The sequence below is a fragment of the Astatotilapia calliptera genome, chromosome 11, assembly GCF_964374335.1.
Source record: "Astatotilapia calliptera chromosome 11, fAstCal68.1, whole genome shotgun sequence".
Lineage (NCBI taxonomy): Eukaryota > Metazoa > Chordata > Actinopteri > Cichliformes > Cichlidae > Astatotilapia > Astatotilapia calliptera.
Genome location: NC_137432.1, coordinates 19673969 through 19692368, shown reverse-complemented (window position 1 = coordinate 19692368; position 18400 = coordinate 19673969). Strand labels below are relative to the sequence as shown.

The following is an 18400-nucleotide window of genomic DNA, read 5'->3' as shown; positions in this document are numbered from 1 at the left end:
GAGTTTTTATTTCCTGAAAGCAATTTACAATTTCTCACCTCCCTGCGTTCGTCGTGTTACAAGATTGAGAAACACAGGCTTGACAGATTGTAATGTCAACTAAAATGTGTTAACATGCCCTTTAGTGAGTGCAAATCATGTCTAGGCTGTCTTGTGCTGCATTTATCACATCAACAGTCATGCTGACCTAACAAATATTTGGATGTCCTTGATTATAGCGAAAACACCAAACACTGTATCGAGCTGACAGGCTTTAAGACCTGTGAGAGGACTATAAATGTTCAGGGCTGCGTGTTGACCACCGCGAGAAGACTCTAAGTGATAATGGAAATATCAATAGTCAGTGTGGGAGCTGCGTTCCTGGTTGTACTGCTGTTCATGGTGCTGAATTGGATTTCTGGTCAGAAACACAAAGATGTTCAGGAAAATCATAAGGGAAGTAAGTCAAGTTGAGTATATATTCACGGTCTTTTTATAGTATATGGTTTTGATGGTTGCAATAAATAATGAAATTAAAAATATGGAGACTTACAAAACTGAAACTGGTTGTTATTCTATATCGTTTGCGCCTGTCAATTTTACTTTGTCTTTTCTAATTCTGTGTAGGAGATGATTCTAGATTTCTGGACCAGTTTCTTCCCTGCTCCTCATCTCTTTCCCTCCCGGGCCCTCCCGGCCACTTTCTCATTGGTAATATGATGGAGCTGAAACATGATCATCTACCAATTCACCTCACAAATTTGGCACAGCGCTATGGAAGCATTTATCGCCTTAAATGTGGAACAACAAGTAATGATCCATTAATTGATAACGGTTGACATTTTTAGTAAATTTCGGGTTGCATAACACCAAAACACTGCACTTATAATCGTGTTGTTTCAGCTATGGTAGTGCTGAACAGCAGCGAAGTCATAAGAGAAGCACTGGTGAAGAAATGGTGTGACTTTGCCGGGAGACCGATCTCATACACAGGTAAAGAGTTCAGTTCAGTGCACTGGGCTGCGTAGTTGTCATATGATATCATGACCCTGACTCGTTTCTTTCAGGTAATATTGTGTCTGGGGGAGGTTGCAACATATCTTTAGGTGACTATACTGAAAAGTGGAAGGCACAACATCGCCTTGTCCATAGTTCTCTGCAGCGTTGCTGCAAAAAGTCGTTGCATGATGTCATTGAGAGACAAGCGCTGCATCTGTTAAAGGTACAGTTAAAAAAAGCTGGAAAACAAGATTTTAGAAGGAAGACTTTGCAAACCAAATGCTCGGGATAAAGCACGGGTTTGTTCACTGTTTAGGTTTTGATGGGCTATAAAGGCTGTGCTGTAGATCTGTCAGAGGATTTTACTGTGGCGGCCAGTAATGTCATCACCACTCTGGCTTTCGGAATAGAAGTGAGTATTCTTCTCCCCCTAGTTCTGTTTGTTTTCATGTCACCGTCTTAGAAAAGGTACATTCATAATGTTCTGTTAATCAGGAAGTGAAACTCTTGAGGATAAGCATGACGACATCTCGTTCCCTCTGTTTTTGGACAGTGTGTCTCATTACTTTGTGTCTTGTAGTATGATAAGAGCTCATCGGAGCTGCAGGAGTTGCACAGATGTCTCAATGAGATTGTTGCTCTGTGGGGCTCCGCTTGGATATCAGCCCTGGACTCTTTCCCACTGCTTAGAGTAAATATCCACCATTTAGACTATTGGTCAAATAAATAAAACCAGTACCATGTTGTGAAAATAATTTCATGTCATTTGTTCTCTCAAAGAAATTACCCAATCCTGTTTTTGCCCATCTTCTGAAAGAGGTGGTCAGGAGAGACGAAATCATAGGAAGACATCTCAACAATTACAAGGTTAGTAATGTAAGATGATAAGAAAATAATGATCTCATGAATTGAAATCATTCAGATCGCAAGACAAAGAAAATACTTGCTGTGATTTTGTGAAACCAAACACAAAATCACACAAGTTATTTAAAAACATCCAAAATAACTCTCTTTTAATCTACTTTTGCTATTTATTTAAGCAGTCACAGGACAAAAAAAATCAGGATGTCATCACAGGATCCCTCCTCCAGGGACTTGACAATCAGAACACAGAAGACAAAGCGGTGAGTACATACAGTGAATACCAGGAGAGATAGTGGACTGCTTTCCTTAATAAATCACCTGAAGTCCCGATAATTTTACAAACTATGATGATAGAGCAAGCTTAGTTCAAGATCACAATTAGAAGTGGAAACATGCAACACTGTAAAAGTATTAAATTACATGTCTTCATGTTCCCAGCTATTAACAGATATTCATGTTCACATGGCAACAGTGGACCTTCTTATCGGGGGAACAGAGACTACTGCGGCCTGGCTAAACTGGATGGTGGCCTTCCTCCTGCACAGACCAGAGGCACTGGGAATTTTTACCAAAAAACAAAAAAAAGTTAAAACAAAATACATGTTTTTGTTTTTTATGCATCCTTTCTAATGTAATCTACAGGTGCAGGAGTTGGTATATGAGGAGCTGTGCACAGTATTGGAGGGCCGATACCCTAAATACAGCGACAGACACAGACTTCCGGTCCTCTGCTCTCTGATCAGTGAGGTGCTCAGGCTCAGGCCAGTCGCCCCTTTGGCAGTACCACACAGAGCCATCAGAGACAGCAGGTCAGCCTGCACATAATAAATAGCAGGAACTACACAACACACAATAAGCACTACTGACTAAGTACCTGTGTGTGTATATGTGTGAGTGTGTGTGTGTGTGTGTAGATGGGGGTGTGTACACACATGTACCATGTTTACATATCTTTGTGGGACCAAAAATTTGAAGTTTTCTTTTGTTGTGCGGACCAACAGCCCTTATGGGGACAAAATCCATGTCCCCACGAGTTTGAAGGATCAGTATTGTAAAGTGCTTTGAGGGGTACTGAAAAGCATATATATAAATACAATCCATTATTATTGTTTCAAATAATAACTTTTTTATTATTATATAAAAGTATATTATATATAAAATATATTACTGATACTAAAATGTGATTTTAGTATCAGGCACTCATTTCGTTTATTTTTGATGGTTAGGGTCAGGGTAAGCGGCTAGGGAAAGCATTATGTCAATTAGATGTCTCCACAAAGATATGAAAACACAATTGTCTTTGTGTGTGCGTGTGTGTTTATGTGTGAGATACATGTGCTAGTACAGCCTGGCTGAGGTCTCCAGATCTCCCACAGTCTCACATTTCTCCAAAGGGAGTGGTTTTAATTAATGAAGTATGCTGGAATGTGATGCTGGAAGTATGAAGTATTGCAACATTTGGCACCGCTCTTCCTCCAAGATCAGACTTATGAAGAGACATCCACTTGAATTACCTTTAGAAAAATGTAATTTATTAAAACAACAAGCACCAGCATTGTTTATTTATGTAATTGTGCAGAAAGAAGATGTGTAGACATTATTTAAATTAACCAAAACCTGAAAAAACAACAACAACAAACAAAGAGGCATACACACATACACATTTTCTGCTGTTGCCCTGTTATGTATGTGTGTTGCTTGATACTTGGCATTAAGACAAATACATGGCTCCTCCTCATGTTTAGCATTGCAGGTTATTTCATCCCTAAGAACACAGTCATCATTCCTAATCTTTTTGGAGCACATCATGATCCTGAAGTTTGGCCTGACCCATACAGCTTCAAACCAGGTACTGTCCCAAACGCTGTGTGATTTGTGTTCATTTCACTTGGCTCAGAAGAGTTCAAATAAAGTATTGACACTCTCTCTTTCAGAGCGCTTTCTGAATGAAGGAGGGGGAAGCGGAGGCGGCTCCACCCGTGACCTGATCCCTTTTGGAGGGGGGGCTCGGCTCTGCCTGGGAGAGTCTGTGGCCAAAATGGAGCTTTTTCTGTTCAGTGCCTACTTGCTGAGAGATTTTCAGTTCCTCCTGCCTGAGAGCGAGACCTCACTGCCTGATCTGAGAGGAGTTGCCAGTGTTGTGCTTAAGATCAAGTCCTATGATGTTGTAGCACGTCCAAGACCTGTGACTAATCCCTGAGCTGCAGTGGGTGTATTGCTGACTTGTTGTTTGTGTTGGCCATGCATGTGCAAATTTATGTTTCACATATTTATTTTTTCTCTTCTTATTCTTATTTATTCTTACACTTTATTATCAAAGTTATTTGTTCCACCATCACTGAATAAAATGTCCAAACCAAAGTCTTTATTTCTTCAGTGGCGATAACCCTGACAATAGGTGACCACTCTTGCGAAATTAAAACAAACACTGCAGTCAGAAATGTCCCATTAGAGTGCAGTCACAAGCAGCTTTATTAACTATGCAAAAAATATCAGATAATTAAATATATATATATATGTGTTGGTCCGACTAAAACATTCAGCTTGTCAGTTAATCAGCTATAGTGAGTAATCTACCCAGTAGTACATTTACTACCCCGTTCACTGAGCAAGACAAAGGCCTACTCCACACCTGGTGCACAGCCTTTTGTCACCTAAGCACCTCCCACTAATACGCCCACTATTCTCATTCATCTCGCAGGGACCTGGACATTCCCATACACTACATAACACATAGAAAACTCCACTGACTCTTAAAAATGCCACACAGTGGCATAATGTATGGGATAAGTCCAGTTTCTCCTCAGCACTGGGTTACAGGCGTATCTGCTGTTTGGGTTTTCATCATTAATATCCTACTCATGATGAAAAGGAATGTAAAAGTTATTATTTGAAACAATAATAATGGATTGTATTTATATATATGCTTTTCAGTACCCCTCAAAGCACTTTACAATACCACTATTCTTTCACTCTCACATTCATACACTGGTGGAGGCAAGCTACAGTTGTAGCCACAGCTGCCCTGGGGCAGACTAACAGGGGCGAGGCTGCCATATCGCACCATCGGCCCCCTGGCCATCACCAGTAGGCTTTAGGTGAAGTGTCTTGCCCAAGGACACAATGACCAAGACTGTCCAAGCCGGGGCTCGAACTGGCAACCTTCCGATTACGAGACAAACACACAACTCTTGAGCTACGATGGCACCTTTATCAAAATAGTAACCCACATGTAAAACACACAGCAGTCACGAGAGTTAAAGTGACTGTAGCAGAGTCAACATAAATAACTCTTACAAGTAAAAATAACTCATCTCTTATGACTCACTCTCATGAGCAAAAAGTGAGGTTCCTGTGTCATTTCGTGCAACTGAATGGGTTTGTGTTGTAACGAGAAAGTTAAAAAATGAGAAGTTAATGAAAAGCTTTCTCTGGCAAGTAATTAAATTACATGTTGCATTACGGCCCTGTCCTTTATTAAGGTCATTAACTGCTCACACCTGCATGGGTTTAGAAAGTTTAATTTACAACATCCAACTTTGATAGCTAGGGAATGGACTGCCAGGGTCTCTCTTCTTGAATGCCACCCAGCACACACTGCACCTGACTCTATGTCACCTTCTGGGTTGTGGGCCTACACGAGGGTAGCCCTTTCTTCCTGGGCAGGGTAAACTGTCCCCAGATCTGACCAATCAGACTACTGCATTTGGCAACAAGTGCACTCATAGCTCAAAAACGGTACTGAAACTACAAATACCTCAGACACATAGCTAAACATAGCTCCAGCTCAATCAACTGAACTGAGTTTAAAGAAACCCTCAGTCCTCCTGAAATATGTATGAAAGCCACCACAGACAGAAGGTGCTTCGATGACATCAAAGAAGTGATGCATTGCTGACTGTATGCATGAATTACTGAACGGTTGCATCTTCATGCAACCTCTGTTCTTGATTCAACTGATGAAAATGATTGCTTTCCCCAGCTCTGCAAACACATGCCTGTAAGTATCCTCCTAATCATTCTGATAGTGGAAGGGAGGATTCTATGGGGCGATCGTGGCTCAAGAGTTGGGAGTTCGCCTTGTAATCGGAAGGTTGCCGGTTCGAGCCCCGGCTCGGACAGTCTCGGTCGTTGTGTCCTTGGGCAAGACACTTCACCCGTTGCCTACTGGTGGTGGTCAGAGGGCCCGGTGGCGCCAGTGTCCGGCAACCTCGCCTCTGTCAGTGCGCCCCAGGGTGGCTGTGGCTACAATGTAGCTTGCCATCACCAGTGTGTGAATGTGTGCGTGAATGGGTGGATGGATGACTGGATATGTAAAGCGCTTTGGGGTCCTTAGGGACTAGTAAAAGCGCTATATAAATACAGGCCATTTTACATTTACACCAAGAGGAAGCGCAACAAGGATCTGGGGAATAAATCCGATTTATTCTGGATCTGAAGGTTGAATACTTCCACAATGACCACAATGTTTTCCTTCTTGGTCTGCAGCTAATGATCAGCCCAGTACTGAAAGATATTTTTGAAAGATATCAAAAAACAGGATCATGCCGAGTCAAGCTCACATGTCCTATTTCACTAATGTTGGTGCTCTTCTCCTCAGACTCATGTGTACGAGGTCGTTCAGGATGATCGTAATGAGGAACAACAACAACAACAACATTTAAAAAGAGAAGCAGCCACTGCAACAACCAGTTTTTATGATTTATTACAAGCTGTGAACTAGAGTGAAACCACATGCTATTCTTTGTCTTTATCACAAACTTCAAAATCATCAACAGATGTGGTTTACAAAACCTGTTTGAAAACAGACTTTTTTCTATTTCAAGAAACAGAAATGCACAGTAAATCAGCTCCTCCTTTGCCAGACATGCATGCAAGATGTTTTAAAGTAAATTTAAAAAATGTATGATTACATTGTAAGCAATTTTGAAAAACACATTTTATTTCAATAATATGGTTTTTAAATTATTCATTTTAAAATTTTATTTTACACACTCAGTCAAACTAAACAAAAAAAGATGAGATAACTGCTGAGGAAAATCTTCTTTAGCTTGAAAGTGGCTAATATTGGACTGCAGTAAAAGAGAGAAATTATTTTTTGCGACAGGCTAAGATTTGAAAATCATAATCAATTGAGAAAACAAGGCATGATACCGCTAACAAGTAACCAAGATTACATCTGGCATTGGGTAGAGACTGCTGACAAGCTGGCTTGGATTATCTGTGAGAAAAGAAAAAGGTTCAAGTCAAGTGTTGAACAGAAAGGCATCAAAGAGGCTAAAAAGCGCAGTAAGAAGAGAGTTGGCACTCACTCCCCAAAGGTGCAACAATTTCATATGTAGACATACAATTACCTGAATAACAAGAAAACACCGAACCATTTAAACAACTCAACACTACATTATGATAGTGTGATAATTTCAATTCAATTTTATTTATATAGCGCCAAAACACAACAACAGTCACCTCAAGGTGCTTTATATTGTACAGTAGATCCTACAATAATAGATACAGAGAAAAACCCAACAATCATATGACCCCCTATGAGCAAGCACTTTGGCGACAGTGGGAAGGAAAAACTCCCTTTTAACAGGAAGAAACCTCCAGCAGAACCAGGCTCAGGGAGGGGGGGACATCTGCTGGGACCAATTGGGGTGAGAGAAGGAAGACAGGATAAGACATGCTCTGGAAGAGAGACAGAGATTAATAACAGATATGATTCAATGCAGAGAGGTCTGCTAACACATAGTGGTCGTGTCCAAATTCATGGGCTGCATCCTCCTGAGGACCCGGCCTTCGCGGTCTACGTGGGCCGGGTCCTCAGAAGGTCGGGTAGGCCGGAAGTAAACGGCTGTGGAAATTGGACGGTCTAGCCTTCTGATTTACGTCACCGCTGTCTCGGTGGAGTTTAATGAACTCAGCCGTCTGCTCCTTCCTATCTAAAATATAACAGGACACTGGCGTAAATTCTCAACCGTCTCACACTTCTGTTTAATCAGTTTTCTGTTTGACGTTTATTCAGCTGTGTGAAAACTAGGACTTTAATCTCAGCCAAACCGATTTACTCAGGAACAAATCAAACAGTGAAAAAAGCCCAACAATAACATTTTTAGGTTGCCTAAGTGACTTATATATCACGTTTAACCTGAGTAGACTGCGGTGATCTGAAAGTGATGTGCCGGGAGTTGTGCCGTTCTCAGCGGCTCCAGTGACCCTCGAGCTCTCGGCTAGCTGTCGAGCTGGTGGGTAGCAGACGTCTCCGAAAACGTCGAAGCACTTTTGCAAATATGTGACATCTTGATAAACCGAGCAGATATTTGATGTTTACACAACTACTTTCTCGCCTGAAAATATGTTAAAACTTTATTTTGTGACCCAGAAAGATTAGTATGAGTAATTTTAAAACTTAGTAGCGGAGCATTGGTAAAACTTAGGAGCATTGTTGGAAACTGGAGTTTGGCTGGGCCGCGCTATGAATTCTGGGATAAGGTGGGCCACGAAGGACACACCCGACCCATCCTTCAAATTCGGGGAAAAGGAGGACGCATTTGTCGGCTGCATTTGGAGGAGTCTACGAATTTGGACAGCCTTCGTCGCGTCGCTGTGATGTAATCGGTTTACAAATGCAGCCTCAGGAGGATGCAGCCCATGAATTTGGACACGACCAGTGAGTGAGAAAGGTGACTGGAAAGGAAAAACTCAATGCATCATGGGAATCCCCCGGCAGCCTACGTCTATTGCAGCATAACTAAGGGAGGATTCAGGGTCACCTGGTCCAGCCCTAACTATATGCTTTAGCAAAAAGGAAAGTTTTAAGCCTAATCTTAAAAGTAGAGATAGTGTCTGTCTCCCGAATCCAAACTGGAAGCTGGTTCCACAGAAGAGGGGCCTGAAAACTGAAGGCTCTCCCTCCCATTCTACTTTTAAATACTCTAGGAACAACAAGTAGGCCTGCAGAGCGAGAGCGAAGTGCTCTAATAGGGTGATATGGTACTACAAGGTCATTAAGATAAGATGGGGCCTGATTATTTAAGACCTTGTATGTGAGGAGCAGGATTTTGAATTCAATTCTGAATTTAACAGGAAGCCAATGAAGGGAAGCCAAAACAGGAGAAATATGCTCTCTCTTTCTAGTCCCTGTCAGTACTCTTGCTGCAGCATTTTGGATTAGCTGAAGGCTTTTCAGTGAGTTTTTTGGACATCCTGATAATAATGAATTGCAGTCGTCCAGCCTGGAAGTAATAAATGCATGAACTAGTTTTTCAGCGTCACTCTGAGACAGGATATTTCTAATTTTGGAGATGTTGCGCAAATGGAAGAACGCAGTCGTACACATTTGTTTAATATGTGCATTGAAGGACATGTCTTGGTCAAAAGACATGAGACTTTCAACTCTTTCATAAGAATGAAAGTGTTGAAAGTCAGATCAATCCAAAAAGGTGCCTCTAGTGTAACTGTGTGATTCTCCGGGTTTTGCATAAAATGGAACAGCTAGTGAAGAGACAAAGATCAGTCACACACAGGCCTTTTTATTTTTGCTTCCACTTATTTTCCTTTCCTTGACGTTACGCAGAAGTCTCGACTTGAAACTATAACCAGTCTTTTGGTTGTTCTGCGATCCATAACTGCCAGTTTTGTTGCATAAGCCACAAAACTGGCCCAATAAATACAATTAATCATTGCACTTGCAGTTAAAGTTGGGAGAGAAAAATAATAACAGAGAGTTCTTACGGAGAAGTTTTAAAAAAAAAGCAAAAAAAAAGCAAACAACCGACAAATAATCAGTTGCTTATTTTTTGTTTTTGTACAGAAAGAAAATTTGCAAAGATAAGAAAACGTAAGAATATAAACTACACACACACATGAAACCTGGAAAAACAGCATATTTCTATTTAAATGAACATTCATACACAGACAAATGTCTGACGTACACATTTTCTAATGTTGTTAAGTTGCTTATTAACACTGTTTTTAGTTGGCCTCATGACAAATATTTGACTCCTCCTCATGTTTAGCATTGCAGGTTATTTCATCCCTAAGAACACAGTCATCATTCCTAATCTTTTTGGAGCACATCATGATCCTGAAGTTTGGCCTGACCCATACAGCTTCAAACCAGGTACTGTCCCAAACGCTGTGTGATTTGTGTTCATTTCACTTGGCTCAGAAGAGTTCAAATAAAGTATTGACACTCTCTCTTTCAGAGCGCTTTCTGAATGAAGGAGGAGGAAGCGGAGGCGGCTCCACCCGTGACCTGATCCCTTTTGGAGGGGGGGCTCGGCTCTGCCTGGGAGAGTCTGTGGCCAAAATGGAGCTTTTTCTGTTCAGTGCCTACTTGCTGAGAGATTTTCAGTTCCTCCTGCCTGAGAGCGAGACCTCACTGCCTGATCTGAGAGGAGTTGCCAGTGTTGTGCTTAAAATCAAGTCCTATGAAGTTGTAGCACGTCCAAGACCTGTGACTAATCCCTGAGCTGCAGTGGGTGTATTGCTGACTTGTTGTTTGCGTTGGCCATGCATGTGCAAATTTATGTTTCACATATTTATATTTTCTCTTCTTATTCTTATTCATTCTTACACTTTATTATCAAAGTTATTTGTTCCACCATCACTGAATAAAATGTCCAAACCAAAGTCTTTATTTCTTCATTGGCAATGCACAGAATAACTGTACTGTTGGTGCTCATTAATGTTCACCTGTAGTGGAGGGAAATTACAACAATGATCATATAAGTAATTATATTTTTGCAAAATGAAAAACTAAAGTGAGAGGAGTAAAAAGTCGTAAAAATGAATGCTGTTAATGTATCTACGGAGTTGGACACCACAATGTGAAAGAGCCTTCTTTTTTGCAGGTTTCACTGAATCTGACAGCACCACCTGGTGGACAAACCTTAAAAATGCAGTCTCCACAGCACTGGATACAGCAGTATCTGCTGTTTGGGTTGTTACACAATTAATAGCATCCTGGTGATAAAAAGGAATGTAGACGTTATTATTAAAAGTAATTTAATTGACAGGTAAATCACAACAGTCACAACACTTAAAGTGATTGTGACAATTTTGGATAAACATGACGGACTCGATCACTACATAAATATAAATTTCTCTTATGAGTCATTCTCCTCAGTTAAACATGATCTTCATGTGTCATTTCCTGGAAAAGTGTTTTGCAAAACTTCTGCTATAAGAGCATTTTGCAATAACAGAGAAAATCTGGAAACGGCAAGATGGACTCGCTCTCACTGTTGGTAATCTGTCTTTTTTATCTCACACAGGCAGCAAGTGGACATCATCCAACTGGTAATTAAACAAACATATAACACCTATAAATATATATACACATGATGTAATATATTCACACGCGGTACCTTGTAAAACCCTCTTGGACATGGCTTGATTTCATCCTTTCTGATTGTTTTCTAACCCACGAGGCACCGTTATGAGACAAAACTTGTTGGTGTCACAGAAAAATAATTAGTCAGTGGTTACTGATTTTTTTTTTACCTTATATTGTATCATAGCAAAATAACCATAATAAAAATAACTCACAAAATAATTGTGATCTCAGATATTCACTCAGTCCTTTGTGAACTGCTCACATGTACACAAGTGTTACAGTTTTCATTTTATGGCATATATAGATTTTAAGAAATCTTTTTCATTTAAAAAAAATGCATTTTTCTGTAATTTTCTTCAGGGAACCCTTTGCTAATGGTCGCTGTAGAAGGAGATAATGTTACTTTGCCATGTGGTATCCCTTCTATCAAAACCTGTTCTTCTATCAGCTGGGACATGAGTGCAGAATTTAATTTAACTGATGAGATTATAAAGAAAGAAAAACCGACAGCTCCAAGCAGCCACAGGTATCGCCTGCTCAAAGACTGCTCTCTGCAGATTACTCAGCTGGTGCTCAATGACGCACGGCTTTATACGTGTAAGAGTGGAACGCTCAAGTCAAGTGTTTCACTTCGAATTCTTTGCAGTAAGTATTTTTGCTTCACACCTTCTTTTTGTTTTTTTGTTTTACATACAGAAATAGTAAACAAAAATATCACAATGCTCACTTTTTTTTATCCACCAGTTACTGAAAGGTCACTTCCTGCAAATGACAAAAAGATGGAGCTTCATTGTTACCTCAGTACAGATAAAGGAGCTGACCCCTGTTTCAACCGCAAAGAGCTTCATATCAACTGGAGCTCTGAGGATGATACACCAATAAATGGAAGCAGATTTGTAATTGAACATCCACGTAATTGCTTCTCTAAACTGATCATTGATACAAAATCGACAGACCACCACAGGAAATGGAGATGTCATCTAACTCAGAATGACCTTGTTAAAGCCACCATCAGTTATACGACAACAGTAGAAGGTGCTACACAGCCTGTACACAAAATGAAAGATGTTGCTCAGTACGTACAAAGTGTGACCAGTTCTCCCTTTCCCCCAGATGGACTAGAGGAAGTGTTTGCCACAGTGGGTGAGTCAGTACTATTGAATTGTGGCAACACTTCCTCTCCTGATATGAAGTGGACTTTGCGTGAAAAGCAACTGAGAGATGCTAGCTCACCTGATAATGGCCAAATAAAAGCATCACATGTTAATCAAGATTCCTCTCTGGTCATTAGCAGACTGAGCTCACTGCATGCTGGAGACTACCAGTGTTCACACTCCACTGATAAAAAAGATGTGCTCAATAAATTCAGGCTGCATACCCTTGATGGTAAGTATTAAAACTTTGTAGATGCAAGTGTATATATATACACATACAAATATGAGAGAGAAAGAGAGAGAGATGGAGAGATGGAGAGATAGCTATCGATATCTGATGTTTCATCTCTCATGTTCTACATTTTTACAGTAACTGCAATGCCTGCAGGGCTCAGAGGAGAGAATCTCACCTTGACCTGTGCACTTACCTGTGCCACAGAATGTGAAAATGACTTTGAATTAACTTGGTCAGGAAGTGCCCACAAAGGTTGGCAGAGTGAATTAATGAATATCAATAATACTCTGATAAAGAAGTTAATTTTCCCAGAGTCATCAGTGCGATCATACGAAGATATAACATGCTCTGTGCACAGAGAGGGCGCTCGGGTGGCATCAAAAAAGTGGCGTGCCGTTGACCGTAAGCATGAATTACTTTACTGTTGCCTTGTCTGCTGAATGCACCTTCTATTCATGACCAAACTGATCGGAAAATTATTCCTTTCCCCAGCTCTGCAAACGCCTGCCTGGGTAGGCCTGCCTCTGGTCATCCTGATAGTGGCGGGTGGGCTCTACATTTACACCAAGAGGAAGCGCAACAAGGATGCAGGTACTGAATGTGCTTCAGAAATTACAACCAAACAACAGCTACAACATGAATTACTCTAAGGCTTTGATGGAGATTGAATATTTCCACAATGACCACAATGTTTTCCTTCTTGGTCTGCAGCTAATGATCAGCCCAGTACTGAAATGGTAAGATATCAAAAAACAGGATCATGCCGAGTCAAGCTCACATGTCCTATTTCACTAATGTTGGTGCTCTTCTCCTCAGACTCATGTGTACGAGGTCGTTCAGGATGATCGTAATGAGGAACAACAACAGCAACTACATTTAAAAAGAGAAGCAGCCACTGCAACAACCAGTTTTTATGATTTATTACAAGCTGTGAACTAGAGTGAAACCACATGCTATTCTTTGTCTTTATCACAAACTTCAAAATCATCAACAGATGTGGTTTACAAAACCTGTTTGAAAACAGACTTTTTTCTATTTCAAGAAACAGAAATGCACAGTAAATCAGCTCCTCCTTTGCCTTGCTACAGACATGCATGCAAGATTTTAAAGAAATAAAGTTACAAAAACATGATTGGTTACATTATAAGCATGCAAACTTATCTACTTTTGAAAATCCAACCCACACTGCAAAGATGAGATAACTGCAAAGGAGAATCTTCTTCCTTACTTGAAAATATTTATTATTGGACTGCAACAAAGGAGAGAAAAATGTTTTGGTTTCTTTGGTTTTCGTTGTTGTTGGGTTGTTTTTTGTTGACATGATAAGATTTGAACAATTTCATAAAGGAGGCAAAACCTCATACAACTTACAGGTAACTAAGCTTTCGTCTGGCATTTGATACAGACTGTTGATTCGCTGGCCTGGAGTATCTGTGAAAAAAGAAAAAGGTTCAAGTCAAGTGTTGAACAGAAAGGCATCACAGTGGCTAAAAAGCGCAGTAAGAAGAGAGTTTGCACTCACTCGTCAAAGGTGCAACAATCTCATATGTAGACATACAATTACCTGAATAACAAGAAAACAGAAATATTTAAACAACTCAACACTACGTAAAGTTAGTGTGACTGCATGACAGTGTGATAAGAATGAAAGAGTTTAAAGTCAGATCAAACCGTTAAAGCGCCTCTGGTGTAACTGTGTGATTCTCTGGGTTTTGCATCTGCGGTACACAACGAGTCCAATCACAGCAGCAATTATGATCATCCCCAAAATGACACAGACCACAACTGCAATTAAAGCATCATTGCTCTCCTCCTTCCTTTGCGACAGAGATATATCATTGGCTTTTGGTGCTAAAGAGAACAAGGCGAAAGTTAAAGCAACAATATAGTGAACATATAATCATAAATATGATTTAATGAATGTGCAAGACAGCAAAGGCAAACAGACCTGGCAGACTCGGAGTTTTTGTTGGAATAACCGGAACCGTTGTGGTCACAAAAGCTTCGTGTGAAAAAACAGGAATCTTACATATTACTTGTGTGTATGTTTGATCATTGCTTTTGACATGTCAAAGAAAAAAATCACTGACCTTGTACTTGTAGATTGGTGTCAAAGCAGCGCTGAGTTTTACCAAGCGTGTAACTGCATGTATACCAGCCACTGTCGCTGGTGTTCACAGACTGGAAAGTCAGAGATGTACCATCAGTTTTGGCTTTGCTGGAGTCGAGTGATTCACGCATGTCTCCTTTCTGGATTGCCCAGGAGATGTTTTGAGGTTCTTGTTGTCCACTTGTCATGTTTACTGGGCAGTTTAACTTGGCAGGCATGCTGGGTGCGGCCTTCACAGGTTCAAGGACTTTGCAGTCTGCAAGATCATAACAAATCATGTGACTCACCAGTGAGATATTTGCTTGCAAAGTAAAGAGAAAGTAGTAAAAAGTTTTACCTTTTATTCTCAAAGATATGTTTTTGGCCGCAACACGGTCCCATCCTTTCCACATTTCACAAGTGTACAGTCCTGCGTCGGATTTTTGAAGTTTTGTCAGAGTTAAGCATTTTTGTCCATTTCCATCAGCTACCCATTTTACACGTTTATACACATCGTTGCTCGGTGTGGGCCATTTAAACATATCCTTCACTTGATTAGGATCTGTAGCAAACTTTGTCACGCTGTATCTGTAGAAGCTGTTTGGATCCGTGTCATTTTGACTGAAACAAGTGAGAGCTACATCTTCTTCTTGAACAGCTAAGATGGGCTCAGTATCTGTTAAGCCAAAAGTTAAATAATGAGTCTAAATGTACTAATACATGCATCGCATTCAAGGAAGCAAGTACCTCATTTTTGCTGGTTAGAAAGTTTACACCAAAATATGCAATATCAGATTAGCAGTATGCATATTTTTAGATTCATGGCATATAATGAAATTGCATTTGTTGTTAAATAATTTTTGGAGCCAAGATGATATACACTGAATAAACCTTTAGTTACTTAATTACAAATGTAGCAAGCATAGTTAAAAAGCGTTTATTTTTATCCAATCAGATCCAGACATTATCTGCAGAACTGCTTACCTCCAAATCCTGATGCGACATTCAACAGAATTAAAGAAAGGTAACCCTGAAGATATAAATGTAACATGTTCTGTGTAATGCAGCTAGTGAAGAGACAAAGATCAGTCACCTCTAGACCTTTTTATTTTCACTTCCTTGAAGTTACATAGAAGTCTCAACTGGAAACTACCATGAGTCTTTTGGATGTTCTTTACCTGATTATGTGATCAACAATACCACAGTGTGGCAAGAACTAGGCATTACATTTGGCCAGTTTTGTGGCCAAGTTGCTTTCTGGGCTCATGTTTAAAGTAAGGAAAAGAAAGTGATAAAGCTGCACTAAAGTTCTCTCCAAACACATTGATCTGACTTATGTGACTGCTTAAACCATTTTACTTCCACCCGTTCCAGTGGAGCTGTTCACTGGTACAGACATTTCACCTTTGAGGTACTTCCAGGTGTAAATGTGCATAACTCTTTCATTTAAATGAATAAAAAGGAACCCACACCCAGAAAAAAAAACTGTGAATAACAAAATATGATGTAATCCAAAAATGCCTCATGAGCAAAAGTTTCCAGACTAGAGCACTAAAGAAAGATCTTATTGCCACATACGTCTTCTTCCTAAAACATAGAATTTTAAATAAGCTGATAGATCACACGTGTGTCCTGCATGCACAGTTCTCCTAAATTATTATCTGTGTCATCAGGTTGGCTTCGTTTTCTGCAGCCTTAAATGTAACAGAGGAACCTCTTCTGTCTAACTGAAACTTTGTCACTTCACTTCCTCTTCTCGTTCAGTTTATAGAAGCATCATCGTAACCTTCCGCCTGTGTTTGTGTTGGTTTCACAGTTTCTCAGCTCTCTTGACAGAAATGGACTGTGCTCAAGGTTAGTTTGTCTTTCTGTTAGCTTTGGTTGTTAAAGCCACTTTAACCAGCCTGAACAATACAAGACTGAATTTACTTATTTAATCATTCATTTATGTTATTAATTCATCCATTAAACTACCAGTTCTTATTGATTGTTTGTGAGAGTTCTCTCAGGCTGTTGTTGTTCCTAAAATATTGGTTTTTCACAGGTGGTAAAGCATTTGGTCTTCTAAAGTCTCAGCAGGAGGAAAAGCTAAATGGTATCAACGAGGTGAGCTAAACACAGAACTGTCCAAGACGTCGACTGACACCCTGCGATGCTAAATTGTGTATTTATGTCATTATTAGGCTTTTCTCACAGATCCTAAATATGAAGGAGAGGAAGACCTGGCCTCAAAGCTTGAAATGTTTAAAAGTGAGTCTCAAAGGGGGTACCAGTAACACTTCAGTTCATTGTTCAATTGGTGCAAAGTCATAAATTTTGGAATAATAATAATCTTATTGTTTATGTTACAGAGAAATACATGGAGTTTGATCTCAACGACAAAGGGGAAATAGGTAGGACGCCACTAGCCGTGCAGCCCTGAAGTAATTTTTTTTAGCAACATTAAGCAAGTGCTACTTTCAGTAGTGCCTCAGACAAAAACAACAACAAAATAAACCTCTCAGATTAAGCAAGCAGTAATGTTTTTTACTTCATTTTTCTTTTTGCGCACTTGTAATTTTATAGACATAATGGGTTTGAAGAGGATGTTGGAGAAACTTGGATTGGCCAAGACTCACCTGGAACTGAAAAAAATGATGGCAGAGGTGGTTGGAAGTAGCTCAAAAGACACTATCAGCTACAATGACTTCCTCAATATGATGCTGGGAAAGAGAAATGCAATTTTAAAACTGTGAGTATGAAATAAGTTGCTATTCAGAGCATAGCTGTAGACTGCAAGTGGAGTCCAAGGTCAAATAAGGTTATAGTGAGAAGAACTTCCCAAACAACTGAAAAACTGAACTAATACTGGACATCAGAAACCTATACTTGTGAAATTACTGGTTATGTTGAAACTGAGCCTATATATCAAAGTAGTCCTTCAGATATTTTCTGCAGTTTGGTTAACTTGGGGAATGAGTTTCATTTACATGAACACTTTCTTCTCATTTACTTTCACTTTACTTGCTACGTGCACATGCTCTGTAGGTTTGTCGTTTTGTTGTTGGCAGTGGGGTAAAAAGATCCTATCCATCTCACTGTGATAATAACAATTTTACATAAATAAATACTATTCACAATAACAGCTTGCACAGCAACCCATAAGATACATTTACAGATGAGAAGAGTTTTTCTTAGAAGGAATAATAAAAGAAATCTTGTATTTCAATTCCAGCACAGAAGCATTTTCATAAATAAACTGAAACTAAAAAGATCTAGGCCTACCGCTTACCGACAATAGAGAAACAAATGCGTAACGTCTGAGGTTTGCAAGAATGCTTTTTAAAGCATGTAAAATGTCTTGTTTTTATTCAAGGATCTTGATGTTTGAAGGCATGGCAAAGGAAGAAGAGCAGAAAGAAGTTGGACCACCTCGTCGTAAAACCTTTTCAGACCTGCCCTGACCTTCCATCCGAGCTGAATTCTGTCAATAAACCTCCCCCCCCTTCTCCCCGCCTAGATTTTAAAATCAATCAAAGGTAAAGTTGTGAAAAAAATGAAACATGAAGTAAAATGTGCAATTTTCACGAAGAGATGTAAACTAGCCTGCATGTACTAGAACTGTACTGTTCTAGGTGTTTGTTCAAGTACTCTGATAATGTGAAATGTACATGGCAGTGGCAAAATATGTGATCAGTGTGGTTCATGTTAGAAGGTCAACATTTTTACAAGTTCATTAAAAATTACGTGGTTAAACAGTCACG

At 39.8% G+C, this 18400-nt stretch overlaps 4 protein-coding genes across 7 annotated transcripts; 3 read left to right on the top strand and 1 right to left on the bottom strand.

Moving 5' to 3' along the window:
- Positions 1-284: 284 nt before the first annotated feature.
- Positions 285-4203, top strand: cyp21a2 (cytochrome P450, family 21, subfamily A, polypeptide 2). 2 transcript variants are annotated; one of them, XM_026185111.2, is made up of 12 exons: positions 285-439; positions 607-789; positions 883-972; positions 1047-1201; positions 1295-1390; positions 1559-1669; positions 1759-1845; positions 2022-2102; positions 2281-2394; positions 2485-2651; positions 3588-3691; positions 3777-4203. In XM_026185111.2, the coding sequence occupies exons 1-12, from the start codon at positions 325-327 to the stop codon at positions 4040-4042; spliced, it is 1569 nt and encodes a 522-aa protein (XP_026040896.1). In that variant the 5' UTR covers positions 285-324; the 3' UTR covers positions 4043-4203. The 2 variants fall into 2 exon arrangements, with proteins under 2 accessions (XP_026040896.1, XP_026040895.1); XM_026185110.2 differs by having other exon boundaries at positions 2019-2102.
- Positions 4204-10984: 6781 nt separating this feature from the next.
- LOC113032125 (obscurin-like) lies at positions 10985-13856 on the top strand. Of its 3 annotated transcripts, none has more exons than XR_013912107.1 (8): positions 10985-11142; positions 11540-11824; positions 11924-12565; positions 12704-12820; positions 12927-12970; positions 13061-13159; positions 13280-13305; positions 13385-13496. XR_013912107.1 is itself a non-coding variant. In XM_026184802.2 (8 exons), the coding sequence occupies exons 1-8, from the start codon at positions 11070-11072 to the stop codon at positions 13505-13507; spliced, it is 1437 nt and encodes a 478-aa protein (XP_026040587.2). In that variant the 5' UTR covers positions 10985-11069; the 3' UTR covers positions 13508-13856. The 3 variants fall into 3 exon arrangements, 2 of the variants coding, with proteins under 2 accessions (XP_026040587.2, XP_026040586.2); XM_026184802.2 differs by having other exon boundaries at positions 11924-12214; positions 12293-12565; positions 12704-12970; positions 13385-13856; XM_026184801.2 differs by having other exon boundaries at positions 12704-12970; positions 13385-13856.
- Positions 13474-15770, bottom strand: LOC113032126 (uncharacterized). Its single transcript, XM_026184805.2, has 8 exons — positions 15642-15770; positions 15016-15333; positions 14659-14934; positions 14517-14570; positions 14240-14419; positions 14091-14132; positions 13940-13999; positions 13474-13817 (listed from the first exon to the last, which is right to left on the bottom strand). The coding sequence occupies exons 1-8, from the start codon at positions 15706-15708 to the stop codon at positions 13810-13812; spliced, it is 1005 nt and encodes a 334-aa protein (XP_026040590.1). The 5' UTR covers positions 15709-15770; the 3' UTR covers positions 13474-13809.
- A 440-nt stretch (positions 15771-16210) lies between these two features.
- LOC113032186 (allograft inflammatory factor 1-like) lies at positions 16211-18398 on the top strand. Its single transcript, XM_026184898.2, has 6 exons — positions 16211-16511; positions 16702-16763; positions 16841-16907; positions 17009-17050; positions 17223-17388; positions 18013-18398. The coding sequence occupies exons 1-6, from the start codon at positions 16496-16498 to the stop codon at positions 18098-18100; spliced, it is 441 nt and encodes a 146-aa protein (XP_026040683.1). The 5' UTR covers positions 16211-16495; the 3' UTR covers positions 18101-18398.
- The last annotated feature ends 2 nt before the right edge of the window (positions 18399-18400 follow it).

Coding starts and splice junctions, on each gene's coding strand:
- LOC113032186 (XM_026184898.2), top strand. Junction 16,908..17,008: donor AAAGCTTGAAATGTTTAAAA/GTGAGTCTCAAA, acceptor TTTATGTTACAG/AGAAATACATGGAGTTTGAT. Junction 17,389..18,012: donor AGAAATGCAATTTTAAAACT/GTGAGTATGAAA, acceptor TTTTTATTCAAG/GATCTTGATGTTTGAAGGCA.
- cyp21a2 (XM_026185110.2), top strand. CDS start 325: ATGGAAATATCAATAGTCAGTGTGGGAGCTGCGTTCCTGGTTGTACTG. Junction 973..1,046: donor GAGACCGATCTCATACACAG/GTAAAGAGTTCA, acceptor CGTTTCTTTCAG/GTAATATTGTGTCTGGGGGA. Junction 2,652..3,587: donor AGAGCCATCAGAGACAGCAG/GTCAGCCTGCAC, acceptor CCTCATGTTTAG/CATTGCAGGTTATTTCATCC.
- LOC113032125 (XM_026184801.2), top strand. CDS start 11,070: ATGGACTCGCTCTCACTGTTGGTAATCTGTCTTTTTTATCTCACACAG. Junction 11,143..11,539: donor AAGTGGACATCATCCAACTG/GTAATTAAACAA, acceptor AATTTTCTTCAG/GGAACCCTTTGCTAATGGTC. Junction 12,566..12,703: donor CAGGCTGCATACCCTTGATG/GTAAGTATTAAA, acceptor ACATTTTTACAG/TAACTGCAATGCCTGCAGGG.
- LOC113032126 (XM_026184805.2), bottom strand. CDS start 15,708: ATGTTACATTTATATCTTCAGGGTTACCTTTCTTTAATTCTGTTGAAT. Junction 14,935..15,015: donor CATATCTTTGAGAATAAAAG/GTAAAACTTTTT, acceptor ATGATCTTGCAG/ACTGCAAAGTCCTTGAACCT. Junction 14,133..14,239: donor ACACCAGAGGCGCTTTAACG/GTTTGATCTGAC, acceptor CTTGTTATTCAG/GTAATTGTATGTCTACATAT.